The sequence below is a fragment of the Arachis ipaensis genome, chromosome B03 (genome assembly GCF_000816755.2).
Source record: "Arachis ipaensis cultivar K30076 chromosome B03, Araip1.1, whole genome shotgun sequence".
Classification (NCBI taxonomy): Eukaryota; Viridiplantae; Streptophyta; class Magnoliopsida; order Fabales; family Fabaceae; genus Arachis; species Arachis ipaensis.
This window is the reverse complement of record NC_029787.2, coordinates 58,013,107-58,027,261: the sequence shown is the minus strand read 5'-3', so window position 1 is coordinate 58,027,261 and position 14,155 is coordinate 58,013,107. Positions and strand designations below refer to the sequence as shown.

At 39.1% G+C, this 14,155-nt stretch overlaps 1 protein-coding gene across 3 annotated transcripts; it reads left to right on the top strand.

Moving 5' to 3' along the window:
- Positions 6,324–13,599, top strand: LOC107630532 (NEDD8 ultimate buster 1). 3 transcript variants are annotated; one of them, XM_016333702.2, is made up of 11 exons: positions 6,325–6,774; positions 8,477–8,599; positions 8,715–8,811; positions 9,003–9,038; positions 9,675–9,862; positions 9,993–10,104; positions 10,517–10,698; positions 10,774–10,851; positions 12,303–12,405; positions 12,485–12,578; positions 12,668–13,599. In XM_016333702.2, the coding sequence occupies exons 1-11, from the start codon at positions 6,452–6,454 to the stop codon at positions 13,048–13,050; spliced, it is 1,719 nt and encodes a 572-aa protein (XP_016189188.1). In that variant the 5' UTR covers positions 6,325–6,451; the 3' UTR covers positions 13,051–13,599. The 3 variants fall into 3 exon arrangements, with proteins under 3 accessions (XP_020974599.1, XP_016189188.1, XP_016189189.1); XM_016333703.2 differs by having other exon boundaries at positions 6,327–6,774; positions 10,002–10,104; XM_021118940.1 differs by lacking the exon at positions 9,003–9,038 and having other exon boundaries at positions 6,324–6,774.

Here is a 14,155-nt window from a genome sequence, read left to right as displayed (position 1 = left end):
GTTTGCGCCAACGTTAGCCCCTAACTTTTGGGCTAACGTTGGAACTTGAAAATCACTCCCTGGGCACCAAAAGTTTGCGCCAATGTTAGCCCCTAACTTGGTGGCTAACGTTGGCATAAGAAAAACCTCCTTGGCCACCAAACGTTTGCGCCAACGTTAGCCCCTAACTTTTGGGCTAATGTTGGCACATGAAAAATACAAGGGAAGGAGCAAAAGTTTGCGCCAACGTTAGCCCCTAACTTTTGGGCTAACGTTGGCGCCATTAGTGCACCAAGGAAGGCCAACGTTGGAGCAAAAGTTAGACCCCTAACTTTTGCACCAACGTGGGTATCAGCAAAATATGGGGGCTGATATGAAAAGTTGGACCAAAAGTTAGACCCGAACTTTTGCTCCAACTTTTACTCCAACTTTTGCAAAACTCCAACCCGGTTCATTTGGTTCACTTTGGTTCTTCTCCAAACTGTTTTGAATTTTAATTTGTTTGCAATTGCTTTCTGAATTTGATCAAGGAAGGTAGTGAGATCTAGACCTGGTTTTCTAGTCTCTGGACCCCTGAGATCTGAAATTCCAATTTACATTCTGTTTTTGCGTTTCATGTTCATTTACTTGTTTTGCTTCAGATCCAATTCAACCCAAACACTCTTTTACTTTTCTGTTTGATGCAATTTACTTTTTCTTGTTTAAATTCTGCAAATTCAATCCCCAATTCCCTTTACAATTCCAGCCGTTTACATTTCTTGCACTTTAAGATTCCGCAATTTACATTTCTTGCATTCTAAGTTTCTGCTATTTAATTTCTTGTTCTTTACGATTCAATCTCATCCTTGGATCTCTCTGCTTTATTTACTGCTTGATTGAATTTAATTTCTGTTAATTGCTCTTCATCTACTTTCTTTGCAATTTACTTTTCCCTTGCAATTGTTCTTGTTGGATCAAGGAAGGTAGTGAGATCTAGACCTGGTTTTCTAGTCTCTGGACCCCTGAGATCTGAAATTCCAATTTACATTCTGTTTTTGCTTTTCATGTTTATTTACTTGTTTTGCTTCAGATCCGATTCAACCCAAATACTCTTTTACTTTTCTGTTTGATGCAATTTACTTTTTCTTGTTTAAATTCTGCAAATTCAATCCCCAATTCCCTTTACAATTCCAGCCGTTTACATTTCTTGCACTTTAAGATTCCGCAATTTACATTTCTTGCATTCTAAGTTTCTGCCATTTAATTTCTTGTTCTTTAAGATTCAGCACTTTAATTTCTTGCTCTCTTTAACTTCATGCAATTTACCCATTCCCTTTACTTTCCATGCAATTTAATTTCTGCAAATCACAAATCACTCAACCAAATCTTGATTCGCTTGACTAAATTAACCACTAAGCTAAAATTGCTCAATCCTTCAATCCCTGTGGGATCGACCTCACTCCCGTGAGTTTTTATTACTTGATGCGACCCGGTACACTTGCCGGTTAGATTTGTGTGTTTTGGGAGAAATTCATTTTTCCACCAAAATACTCATCACTAACTCACCTAAGAAGTAGGAGAAAAGATCTCTGTTAAATTTAAAATGAATTAATATGTGATACATTTCAAAATAGAATTAAGAATATAAAATACGAAATAAAAAAAGTGAAATGTAATAAACAATTATTTCAAATGTCATACTCTAATATAGTTTTTTAAATTATTGAATTAATTCCTACTATAAATATTAAAATAAAAACAAAATTTATTAAAGAACTTTATCAAATGTCATAAATCTATGGTCATGCATTTATTTTCTAAATCAAACATTTGAAAAATTTATTTACAAAAACTCAAACTAATATTCAATAAGACAAGTTACTCAAAATATATATTCAACAACTAATTAAAAACTAAAATAGCAACTAACATAAATTATGTTCCAAACACAATACCTATTATAGTCATACATATTAATACATCTATAAAGAAAAATACAATAACTATAATTATATAATATTTTGTTCAAAATAAAAACATAACAATACTAGCCTGAGAGTCAATTATCCTAGCGATACGTCACGTTGCATTTAGAGAGTAGATATCGTCATTCCTTACACATGCACACACCATAAAGTCTGAATAACTCAAATATCTCAAGAAAATGATCTAAGAAGGAGAAGAGATGTTAAAAATGGTTAAAAATGATACGTTAAAGGCATTGTCAACAAGTTATATATATAAAAGTCATTCGTGCATATCTTGTTTACAAAGTGTTCGGTTGCTCGTTGGATCGGTAATCTGTGATATCGACCTCCAACCCTTAATGGGTTGGGCTAGAACAATGCCTCTAACGTTAGCATCGGGTTTAGGGTTTAAATTACTACTCGTGAGGCTCACGATTGGCACGTTCAAATTTTTCGTGTCTTCCTATGCGGCCATTTGCTCGTCCTGCTCGTGATTCCATCAACGAGATCTTCACTTTTAGTGCGCGTGAGCTGCCTCCAACCCTTGCCTAGGTGTCGCTTCGATATCCGTGCCAAGAGCATTTAATACTTTTTATGATTGATTAGAAATCGAAGGGAAAAGTCCGTTTTACCCTTGCCTTTTCACGCTCCCCACTGACGATTACCATTCGTACTTCCCCTTTTACTTTCACAACTCCTTCTTTCTCATTTTCTTTTACTACTTCATTCTCTTTCGCTTTTACTGCTTCTCAAACCATATTTTGCTCCTTGCCTGGTCTGAGTTTCATCACATTTGCTTTGCATCTACCATTTGTCTCTGCTTCACCTACTAGTAAGTGATCTTTCCATGCCCATATTTGCATCTTTCTCACTGTTGACTGTTGCATTTGCTTTTGTTATGGCTATCATTGTGTTTATTGCGTATACCGCGTTTGTTTCTTATTCTATTAGAGAACTTGCCCGTATTAGCTAGTTCTTAGGGGGTACCATAGTTGTCTTACTTCCTGGTTTTAGGCTTTGGTGAAATAGCGTAGAGTAGTGATATAGCAGAGCATAGTTCCTTTTTTCATTTCTGAGAAAACTCTTACTGTGATGGAGAAGAACTTTGACGACGGCTTCTTCATCGACTCCCAGCTCCTTCCTGGCACCGAGGACTTCTTTCGAGATGAGGATTTGGCCACCTAGGCGAGGTGGACTTACCAGAGCCTACTCCAGGCAGCCATTATAGCCAGGAAGGTCGAACCTGTGCTGGCGAATGGTCAACTCTTTGAGGGGAAGCTCAGGGCCTCCCAAAGGGAGGTAGCCAAGCTTAAATTCCAGGAGGAATCCCTGAAGACCCGTCTCGACAACGAGGAGAAAAAAGCCACTAGGAGCGCTACTAAGATCAATTGCCTCGTTGAATGGGACTTGTCACTTTCCCATCTGTTTAATGCTGCTCTAGGCCGAGATACAATCGCAGAGGGAAAAGTGAAGGAGTTGGTAGACATAGCTCGGGAGGAGACTCTAGCCATGAAAAAGAAAAATAAGAAAATTATTAAGGATGCCCGAGAAACGATCAAAGCTACCGAGGAAGCAATCAAGGCTCATGTCTCCCTTCTTGTTCCCGACTTCGACACTTCGGCAGTTGGAGCTTTCAAGATGATCCAGGATAGGAAAATTGTGGATATTCCAAAGAAGTGAACTGCTTAATGACTTGTAAATTTTTTGTATTGTTGAACTCTTCGGACTTTTTAACTACTGGGCCAGTGTGGTGCCTACTCGTATAATTTTGAACAATATCCTGCTTTAAGCTCGCCGTTTGGCCAGTATCATGGCCTTCACGTACTTCGAATATTTTTACTTTGTTGTTGAGCCGATGCGCTGCTCTTTTCAACCTACCGTTCTAACGTTTTCATTCGTAGTTAGAATACATTTTGGTTGCTAGTTGTTCTTATTTCCTCGTTTGGCCGTCAAGCCACCAAAGTATTTAAAGAAAATAAAGAGTTAAACAAAAATTGACGAAGTAAAGGGTGACATTAAATTGAAGTAAAAATGAGGGCGAAGAATAATCATCTGTCGGAAGGTCGGTCGGCCTTCAAGAGTAAAACCTCTTCATGTTTGCCACATTCCATGTCCTCGAGACCTCTTCCCCGTCTAACCGTCCCAACTTGTAAGCACCTTTTCTAAGAACTTCTCTTACTATATATGACCCTTCCCAATTGGCTTGCCTTCTCACAGAGTCGACGGGCCGATGCCGTTACGCCGCAGCACTAGGTCACCCTCTTCGAAGCTTCTGTTCTGCACTCTACGATTATAACGCAAGGCTATCCTCTGCTTCAATGCAGCTTCTGACAAGTGAGCCATATCCCTTGTCTCATCTATCAAGTCTTTTTCAATCGCTTCACTACCCTCACCTAGGAGTAACCTTGGGCTTGGTTCCCGGATCTCTACAGGGATAATCGCATCAACACCATAGCTACACCGGAAGGGCATCTCCCCGGTGAAAAATTGCGATGTTGTCCTGTAGGACCACAAAACGAAGGACAACTCATCTGCCTTAGAGCCCTTTCACTGATTGAGATGCTTTTTTAGCCCACTGAGGATAACCTTGTTTGCCGCCTCAGCTTGCCCGTTACTCTGGGGATGTTCCACCGAGGAAAATTTCTGCTTAATTCCCAATCCAGCTAAGAACTCCCTAAACTTTTTGTCAGAAAATTGTGTCCTATTGTCTGAGACCACAACCTTCGTATTCTAAACGTGGTGATTACTTGCCTCTAGAGGAACTGTCGATAATTTTCCAGCGATATGCTGGCTAATGGCCACGATGAGGTACTTGACATGTCCTGGGGCCACCGGGAATGGTTTCAAGAGGTCGACTCCTCACCGGGAATTGTCTTCTGCTGGAGTCTTGTGAAAATTCGTGTTTTCTTGACACTTTCTGCACTTTTTACGAACTCGCAGGCATTCACTATCATAGAGGGCCAATAGTATCTGGCTCTCACGAGCTTCCTGGCTAACGTTATTCCTCCAACGTGGTGGCTGTAACACCCTTCAGGGACTTCACTTATGACGTAGTCCATCTGGTCGGGGCATAAGCACTTCAACAGGGGCTGATTAAGTCCTCTTTTGTATAGCTGCCCTTGTATTACTGCGTACTTAGCAGCCTCTCTTCTTATTACTTTGGCCTCCTTTTCATCTTCAGGGAGCATTTCTTCTTCAAGGAAGTGTTGAATCGGGTTGATCCATGAGGGAGGATCGGGAACTTGGGTCCAGCAGAAGGTCACCAACGGCTCCTTCACCAAGCTCTGGATGAGAGATCGATTTTCCACTCCAGGTTTGGTGCTTACCAACTTTGACAAGAGGTTGGCCCTGGCATTTCTCTCCCTGGGAACATGCTGGACCACTACTTCATCGAAATCCTCACAAAGCCTCTTTGCTTTCTGCAAATACTTTTGCAATAAAAGGTCTCTTGTTTGGTAGGTTCCGTTCACATGGGAGATCACGACCTGAGAATCACTATTGATCTCGAGCTTTGTTGTTCCGACCTCTTTGGCTAAAGTTAAGCAGCCTATCAGGGCCTCGTACTATGCTTGGTTGTTTGAGACCGAGAAGTTGAACTTGATGGACTACTCGTAAGTAATTCCTTCCGAGCTTTCCAAAATGATCCCAGCACCTCCGAACGCTTGGTTGCATGCTCCGTCAACATGGAGTTTCCACTGTGTGTTTGGGTCATCGGGAAGATCTCCGGTCACTTCAACCAGGAAATCAACCATTGCTTATGCCTTGATCGCATGTCGAGGTTCGTACTGGATATCATGCTGAGACAATTCTATTGTCCATGTCATCATTCGCCCCATCAAGTCGGGCTTCTGCAGGATCTACTGGATGGCCTGGTCGGTTCTCAAGGTGATCAGGTGCCCTTGGAAATATTATCTCAACCTCCGGGAGGAGATTAGCAAAGTGTAAACTAACTTCTCCAACCTAATGTACCTTAGTTCTGTCCCTTGGAGCATTTTGCTTATAAAGTACACTGGCTGCTGGAGCTTATCTTCCTTCCGAACCTAGTGTACCTTAGTTGCGCTCCTTAGAGCACTTTGCTTATGAAGTACACGGGCTGCTAGAGCTTATCTTTCTCCCGAACCTAGTGTACCTAGGAATGAATGTATCGCGAGTGTTCATGTATTGAGTAACAAAACATATATCGTTTACAATATAAACGAGACATGTGCATAATCAATTTGTTTACACAATAAATGTGATAAATAATGAAACCTAAAATCATAAATTGTTTTCAAATTACCTATTTTGATAAATAAAAAAATTAAAATATTTGTTAAAAAAAAATCCATGTGAACGCTACATGAAAATTAAAGCAAAACAATTTTAAAAATGTGAAAAAAATATGAAATTTATTTTATTTATTTTTAAAAAGATCCGATGCTAATGTAACGAGCAACGGGAGTAGCAGGAAAAAAACTAGTACACCTGATTGCTCAAAAGTCAAAACCCCTTAGCCAGAGTTCACGCAATTAATTGCAAAAGCTGCGATGGCAAAACTGAAGATCGGAGGGACGTGGGCGGGGGTTCTGGAAGACGTGGACTTGGACAGTTGGACCGTACCAAAGCTGCGGGAAGAGGTGGCCAGGCGCTCCAACTGCTCCCCTGACTCCATCAGTCTCATATGCGCCGGCAAAATCCTCAAGGACGATGACGCCACCGGCGGACACGGCGGAAATGGAAACTTGGCTCAGGTGGGCGTTAAGAACAATTCCAAGATCCTCGCCTCTCGTGTCTCACCTCAGGAAGGCAATTTGCTCAGGCAGGAGATCATGGCCGAGGAAGAACGCTCTCGCAGGCTTTCCCGGGTCAGGTACCTCGCAATCGTGTCTTCTTGATTTTCATTGTTTGTTAGGTTTAGAAGCTGTGCAATTATTTGATTTTCTTGATTGAAGTCGTTAGACTCCTAGGAACTGCGCACCCTTCTGTATAAGCTAAGAATTTTTCTAATTAGATAGTCTACGAGAATTTTTGTAATTCGCGATTATGAGGGATTTTCAACTAGGTTGATGACTAGTGAAGACCAGATTAGGTTTCAACCTGAAGGGGAAATCTCTATCTTGTGGGTGTAAAAGCGTTTGACACCCATTGTTATTGACTTATTGGTACTACTTGAGCCCAGCGGATTGGGTGGCTTTAGGTCGGAGGTTTCTTCGGTGATGTGTACTTGGCCTCTGACAAAGGAGGCACATGAAGGGGACAAAGCCAAAATTCACAGGGTTAGGCGAAGGTTGTGCTGAAAATGTTGTTTAAATTAAGGTTAGAGGAAGACTAATAATTTAAATGTTTAGGTCATACCCCGTGGAACAGCTCTTTAGATTTGTCACTCTTAGTAAAGGGTTCGCCAGGATTCATGAATCCTTCAACAAACCCAGAGAAATTTTGCGCACCTATCGCCGGTAGAGAACTACAGAAGTCATATCTGGAGTAAACATCAGTGGAGAGTGGGGGCACAATTGCTCTAGCCCAAGAGAACCCCGTTGTTTGGAACCTCCATGTTTACAAAATCCCTCTTCACTTTCTAGGAAATCTCACTTAGGAAACTCTTGGTCTTTCCGTCTCGTAATATGTTATATGTAAATATGTAATTCCAATTAGATATTATATCATGTAACTTTAACCACATAGTCTGCGGAAGAGAGGTTTTGTTCAAAAATGATATCTATATGCAAGATTATTAAATGGTTGCAAATTAAGAAATTTGGATTGAGAGGCCTTGATAAACTTTATGAACAATGCTTCATTTCTAATGTTATTACCTCAGTCATTCTTTTGCACATAGTGCAGAGAAATGTATAAGACAGTATAATTATGTGTTATATCTGTTTTAATTAAAAACAAGAAAAAAAGAAAAAGATAAAAAGAAGGAAAAACTTGAACTCTTGTTACTTGTGTTTTTGTACCATGAGAATCTTTGACAGTTGCTGTCTTTGTATTTGATTAATGAGGGTTAAATTTTCAAATAATTTGTATTCTGGGATGTTTCATGGTGCTTGGTTTTGGGAATAATCAAGGAACAAAGTTCTAAGTATTAGTAGGAAGGTAACTTACGTTGTCTGTATAAGAAATTAAGAATAGTATTGCGGTTGGGTCGATCCAATTGCTCTATTTCAGGATAAAGATAAGCTTCTAATTGCTGGATATGTTCTAAGACTGGACTTTGACCTTCATCCTAGCTGAGCTCAAAGAAAGGGTTAAAATAATTTATTTAAAAAGAAAAGAAATCATTGATGATATATTAGAGAAGACATTTCTGCTTCGCAGTAGATAAACCGTTGCAACCTTCTTTCTTTTATAATTTTAATCTTATGCAATGTATTGCTGGGATGTTTTCAATTTGATCCATGAGGCCTAATGATTCACGAACAATGGGAAGCCTATGTTCTCCAGCACCCCTTTCCCAGTCTAGGCATTTTGTTGAGAAAATCCAAAGACTTAATTTATTTGTTTATCATATTGGTTACTTGTTTGCATCAGTATTCTATCTGAAGCTTTTTTGTCTTTGATGCAAACAGGGCAGCTGCAACTGCATTAGCGGAAAGACATGCAGATGGTTCACTACCTGTTGAAGATTTCAACATAGAAGTTGAGGATCAAAGTGGCAAGAAAGTACGTCTAGGTTCTGAGACTGATCAAAGGTATTTACCCTTTTATATTGTCATTCTTTATGGATGGAATTGTTTGAATATTAGGGTTTTAATGCCTATATTTTGTTTCCACTGTTGAAGTGAGTCTCAAACTGTCATTTGGCAGGGCAGTAATGATGGGATTGATGCTTCATGCAAAGGGAAAACGTCTTATTAAACAGGGAAATTACAAAGATGCGCTAGAAGTGCTTAGCATGGGAGAGGTCAGTTCCTGATGATATTCCTCTATTTCAGCAAGACCTGTATATTGTTGCAAATATGGTTTTAAATAGACACAGTTCTGAAGCCGAATAATGCTAGTAGTGTGCTTGATCACCATTGTTTGATTGTTTCATTTTCTGTCCCCCCCAAAATACAGTAAATTCCAAAGTTCAATCCTTATTTTCTTTTGCAGGAGTCATTCTCACTTTGTGATCCAAAAGTTATTGAGGTGAGTGATCAAATTTATATTTCCACATTTGGGAATATGAATGTATTCAGTTATCAGTTATTAATTTGAGCCAAGTGATGCTATATTTTGATTTTATATTGTTATAGTCATTTTACTTCATGACACCCTTTGGGTGCGACCCTTCTCCGGACCCTGTGTTAATGCGGGACGCTTGTGCACCAGGCTGCCTTTTTTTTAATAGTCATTTTACTTCGTTGTTTAGTTGTGATTCCTTTTTGTTTTTGGTTTTTCCCAAACTAATTGACATTGGAGTAGCTTTTTCCCACTTAAAGAGTTTGTTGAAAACATTTATTTTACAACGAGGCTTTCAATCAAGTAGGATAACATCGAATAGGTAGAGCTGCTTTTGATTTGGAGCAAAGCAATTTTAACTCACCTAAAACATTCCCCATCTAACTTCTATTTCATATGGAGTGCGTGCTTATTCTACACAGTGCAAATGGGAAAACACTAATGATCATTAAGGTGTTTCGTATATTTAACTTAATTGCTAGGTCCCTTCTGCTTCTCTGAGATTGGAGAAACTTAATTAATTGCTGTTCGTTTCTTTTAATATATTTTCCCGTATGTGCTTTAATACCTAATTTGAAATTATTTCTGTTTTTGTCCACTCAGCTTATTGACAATGTTCCAATTCTGCAAATAGACATGGTGTGGTGCTACTTTATGATACGAGACATCAGATGGCTCTCAGATGCAGGAAAGCGTCTTGAAATGGCTAGGGTGGGAATTGAACGTGCTCATGGGAAGGATTCTTTCCGCCTCAGACTATTACAAGGAGGGCGCTATCCAGAATTAGCATTGTGAGTTGTCTGTGTATATTGTTCAACTAATATTTAGTAGAATTTCCCAAATAATTTCTAATCCTCAACTTCAAGTAGATTATTTTGGTGCCTAATTTCGTAAACTTGTAATGAGATTTACTTATTTAAGTCTACATAGACATTTGAGACTGGAGCTGCTTGAAGGGGTGGTCACATATCATAGTGGCCAGTTGGACAAATCAAGAAAAGCATTAGATTCTGCAAAAGCAAAATTTAACCAGGTTTGTCCAACTGCTATAGCATTTTGACATAAATTATGATATGGAAAATAATTCAACATTTTTACTCATATTTACTTATTTTCTTTCGTATTCTTGATTGATCACCATGCTGGTTGGTTGCTAATGCATGTGGCATAAAATAATAAAGATCAGCTGAGCGCAAGCTTCTGTAGGATAAAGAATTCTGCTTCTAAATTTAAACTTTCTGGATACCAGATAATATTGATCATAATTCTCTTTTATACTTTTGAAAATGATTAAATATAGCCCTTTCTATTTTCTTGTCCATACCTTCTTGCCACTCTTTTTTCCCTTTCAAATAAGCGGAAAATGAACAAATAGTCTAGCTAAATAGATTGCTAGTTTTTTTCCTTTATTCTCCCCTTGTAAACAATGTTCTGTTTTATTCCAGCTGCAAGTCCCAGATGAAGCCTTATCATTTCTTATGAGCATGGGCTATAAAGAACGTGATGCAAAGAGAGCATTGCGAATGAACAATCAAGATGTGGGGAGTGCCATTGATTTCCTTGCTGAGGAGACAACGAAGAAATTGCAGAAACAGGAGGAAGATATCCGGAGAAGAACTGAAATTAGGTAGGTGTCACTTAATGTTTATTGATTGCTATATTTAGTGGTATTTATATGTTTGTTAATATTTTTCTCTGCCAGGGAGCAAAAGCGGTATGGGATGACACCCTTGAAGAAAGCTGTTGATCTAGAGAGATTGAAGGAATTGGTCTCTATTGGGTGAGCTTTATTTATTGATTTTGGTTTTCTATTGTTGGCAGTGTTATTTGGTAAACTGTGACTGGTAAGTTACATCTCTGTAATTTACGCTAAAAAAGTTGGCAGGTAATGCAAGAACGTATCCGCAGCTGCTATGTACCCTTTGATAATTTTGTTCTGAACAAGTATTTTAAGGTGTGGATATGACTGAATATCGACAGGGCGTAAAATCAACTAGATTCACTCTGTACCAGTGATAAGTGGGGAGTGATGTGCTTACCAATGGTTAGGGGATTGCATAAAATACAACGTAAAAGGATTAGGTACCTCCTCTAGTTGCTTAATTTATAGTCATTGTGGTTGTATAGGGAGCATATCCCAATGATTTAGCAATGATTATAGGAGGAAAATGTATAGAGAAAAATGAAATAAAAGAAAAGGGGACTGCAGCAGTGAATAACATGAATTGAATCTTAGTGGGACAGATCTGACTTACCCTTATAGGAGGACTGTTACGGACTTGGGTATTATGGGGTGCTCAAAGTCCCACATCGGGTAGTATGTGATGCTTGATGTTTTATATAAGGATAGTGGTTCTTTCCCCTTATCAGCTAGCTTTTAAGCTATGGTTTCCTACTTTTCTTAGATACTTAACAATGATATCAGAGCGTGGTTGTTGGCGCCACGGAAAGGACTACCTATAGACTGGATTAAGGTGAATACCGAATACTGATAACCGGTAGCAAAGTGGCTACCATTGGGTCAGTGTCGATAGAGTGAAGCTGCCGTGGACTTGGGTAGTATGGGGTGCTCAAAGTCGGTAGTATGGGATGCTGGATGTTGTAGTTTTTCTCCTTTATTAGCTAGCTTTTAAGGTGTAGTTTCCCACTTTCTTTAGATACTTAACAAGGACACTTAGTCATAATTCAGTTATTTCAGTTATAGGAAAGGATTGGGATCTGGGCAGCAGAGAGCATACACTCTGCTCTAGCTTGTTACCTAATTCCAGCTATATCTCTGTCATTTTTTTCTTTTTTTCCCTGAATTGGTGAGCTTTTTAATCATGTTTTTCGGAGTATTAATTCAAGGAAATTCCTTTAGTTCTGTTGGCTGTTGTGTTGTTTCTGTTTACTTTAATAAGAGTTCATTTCTGATCTTCATGGAGAAATATAAAGATTTTATCCAAGTGTTCCGTGATTGGAGACGATGTCTGTCTTCCAATATAGATTCTATTTGCCGTCTATAGAGCTTATGGAAAGAGGTTGCCATTGATAAGCTATTAATGTCATGTTGGCTTGAGGATCTGAGTTATGAGATCCTAGCCCACAATAGTTACACAATTTATTCATGGGGCGGCATCTGTTGTTATTGACTAGCTAAATAATCTTAGACTATTACTATAAAAATGCTTGGTTAGAAAAACTCTTATAATATACTAGTTAAATTTAAGTTGTTGCTTCTAAATCTGACAGGTTTGACAAGGAGCTCGCTGCTGAAGCCCTTCGAAGAAATGAAAATGACACTCAGAAGGCATTGGATGATTTGACAAATCCGGAAACTAATTCTGCTTTGCAGGTTATTATTAGTATTATGTTTTGACCATTTTCTGCATAACCTGAAACCAATATTTCTGCTGACTCTCCCCAACATGAAGGTTCATATTGAGTCGAGGAAAAGGAAGAGACAGAAACAAGCAACGGAAACTCAAATTGAAAAAATTGTGCACATGGGTTTTGAAAGATCAAGAGGTACAGAAGTTAAGTTTAGATATAACAAACGACGATATGCTCAGGTTAACCTGGTTATGCTGGATTCTGATACTGTTTCGTGTTTGCAGTGGTTGCTGCCTTCGAGGTCGGTGGCACTTTAGAAGAAGTAATCCAAAGACTGACGGCACTGCCTGAGGCTGACCATGCGGCTGAAGCAATTCAAACTGCTGCTCCTGATGGCAGTGCAAGTTCATCTGCGCCTTTACCACATAACGTTTCTGAAATGCTAGAGCAAATTAATGATGTGGAAGATCCGTCGGATCTCAGCAAAGCAGAAGAGCGAGATGTGGAGATGGAAGACGAGCTATCTGCAGTTATAGTGAAGACTGATGCACTGGCTGACTATGACATTGAAGTGAACATAGAAGGGGAAGCCATAACCGAGTACTTGGCTCTGATAGAGGCCGCAGGCAGCTCTGGGAAAATGGCTCTTTCCCGGTACAATAAGTGAAAATGAAAGATAATAAATACTCAAATTCGTCCACAAGGAATTTCAAATCAGAGATTCTGCTCCTTAACAATTTATCTTTTTCTTTAGAAAGAAGTCCTCGACAATTACTCCCGTTAGACAAATTAGTATTTCCGTTGTTCTGAATGGACTAATTTGTCTTATAATAATTTTTTAGAGATCTAATTGTCTTATAACAAAATTTTCAGTAACTTATTTATCAAGGACATGTATTAAAAAATCAATTGAAAGCGACCAAGTGATCAATTTGTCTATCGGAAGTAATTCTTGAGGACTTCTAATGAATAAAAACTTGTTGGGGACTAAAATATTCAATTTGAAATTTGTTGGAGGGATTAATTTGAGTGTTTACTCAAAATAATAGTTTATGTAAATAGCAGGATGATGTAGTTTAGTATTGAATATTTGTCATGGGCGTTATTGTGTGCATGTGTGCAAAGTAGGATGAATACATATCTGCTCATTCACCGAATACTTCCTATAGTACTAATTTGGAAATTCCATATATCATTATTTTCTTAATTTTCTTTTGTATTTACCATTCCATAGAGATATGTCTTAAAACTTGTTCGCTATTTCACCAATTACCAATGTTACGGATTCGGCCCACGGATCCTACACCCAGAACGGTCCCCGAACCGGGTTACCAGGGTCCGACCCGCTTCGCCCTTTCAGAAGGCCCGGAACCAGCCCACTAGAGCTCCTAACCAACTTTCGAATTCAAACGTCTCCCTTATCTTAGCCAAATAAGATAAGATAAGATAAGATAATTCAAACGTCTCTCTTATCTTAGCCAAATAAGATAAGATAAGATAAGATATTCATCATCACCTATAAATAGAGGATCTAGGTCCCTCCAGGTATTCATTCATTCCTCACACCTTCTACCTCTTGGATCCATTTTGACTTGAGCGTCGGAGTGTCTTTGCAGGTACCACCCCCCATTGCTCCAGGCAAGTGATCCGGCATCTGCTTCAACCCGCAAGTTCTCGATCCATCTCTCAACCCGTACTAGAGACATCTTGTACATTGGCGCCGTCTGTGGGGACTTTGCAGCGTTGTGGCGGCATGGCGGATAACCCAGAAG

Bases quoted from the DNA above. Each gene is read 5' to 3' on its own strand.
- LOC107630532 (XM_016333702.2), top strand. From the start codon at position 6,452: ATGGCAAAACTGAAGATCGGAGGGACGTGGGCGGGGGTTCTGGAAGAC. The intron at 9,039-9,674 runs GTGAGTGATCAA...TTGTCCACTCAG, and splicing joins GTGATCCAAAAGTTATTGAG to CTTATTGACAATGTTCCAAT. The intron at 10,105-10,516 runs GTTTGTCCAACT...GTTTTATTCCAG, and splicing joins CAAAAGCAAAATTTAACCAG to CTGCAAGTCCCAGATGAAGC.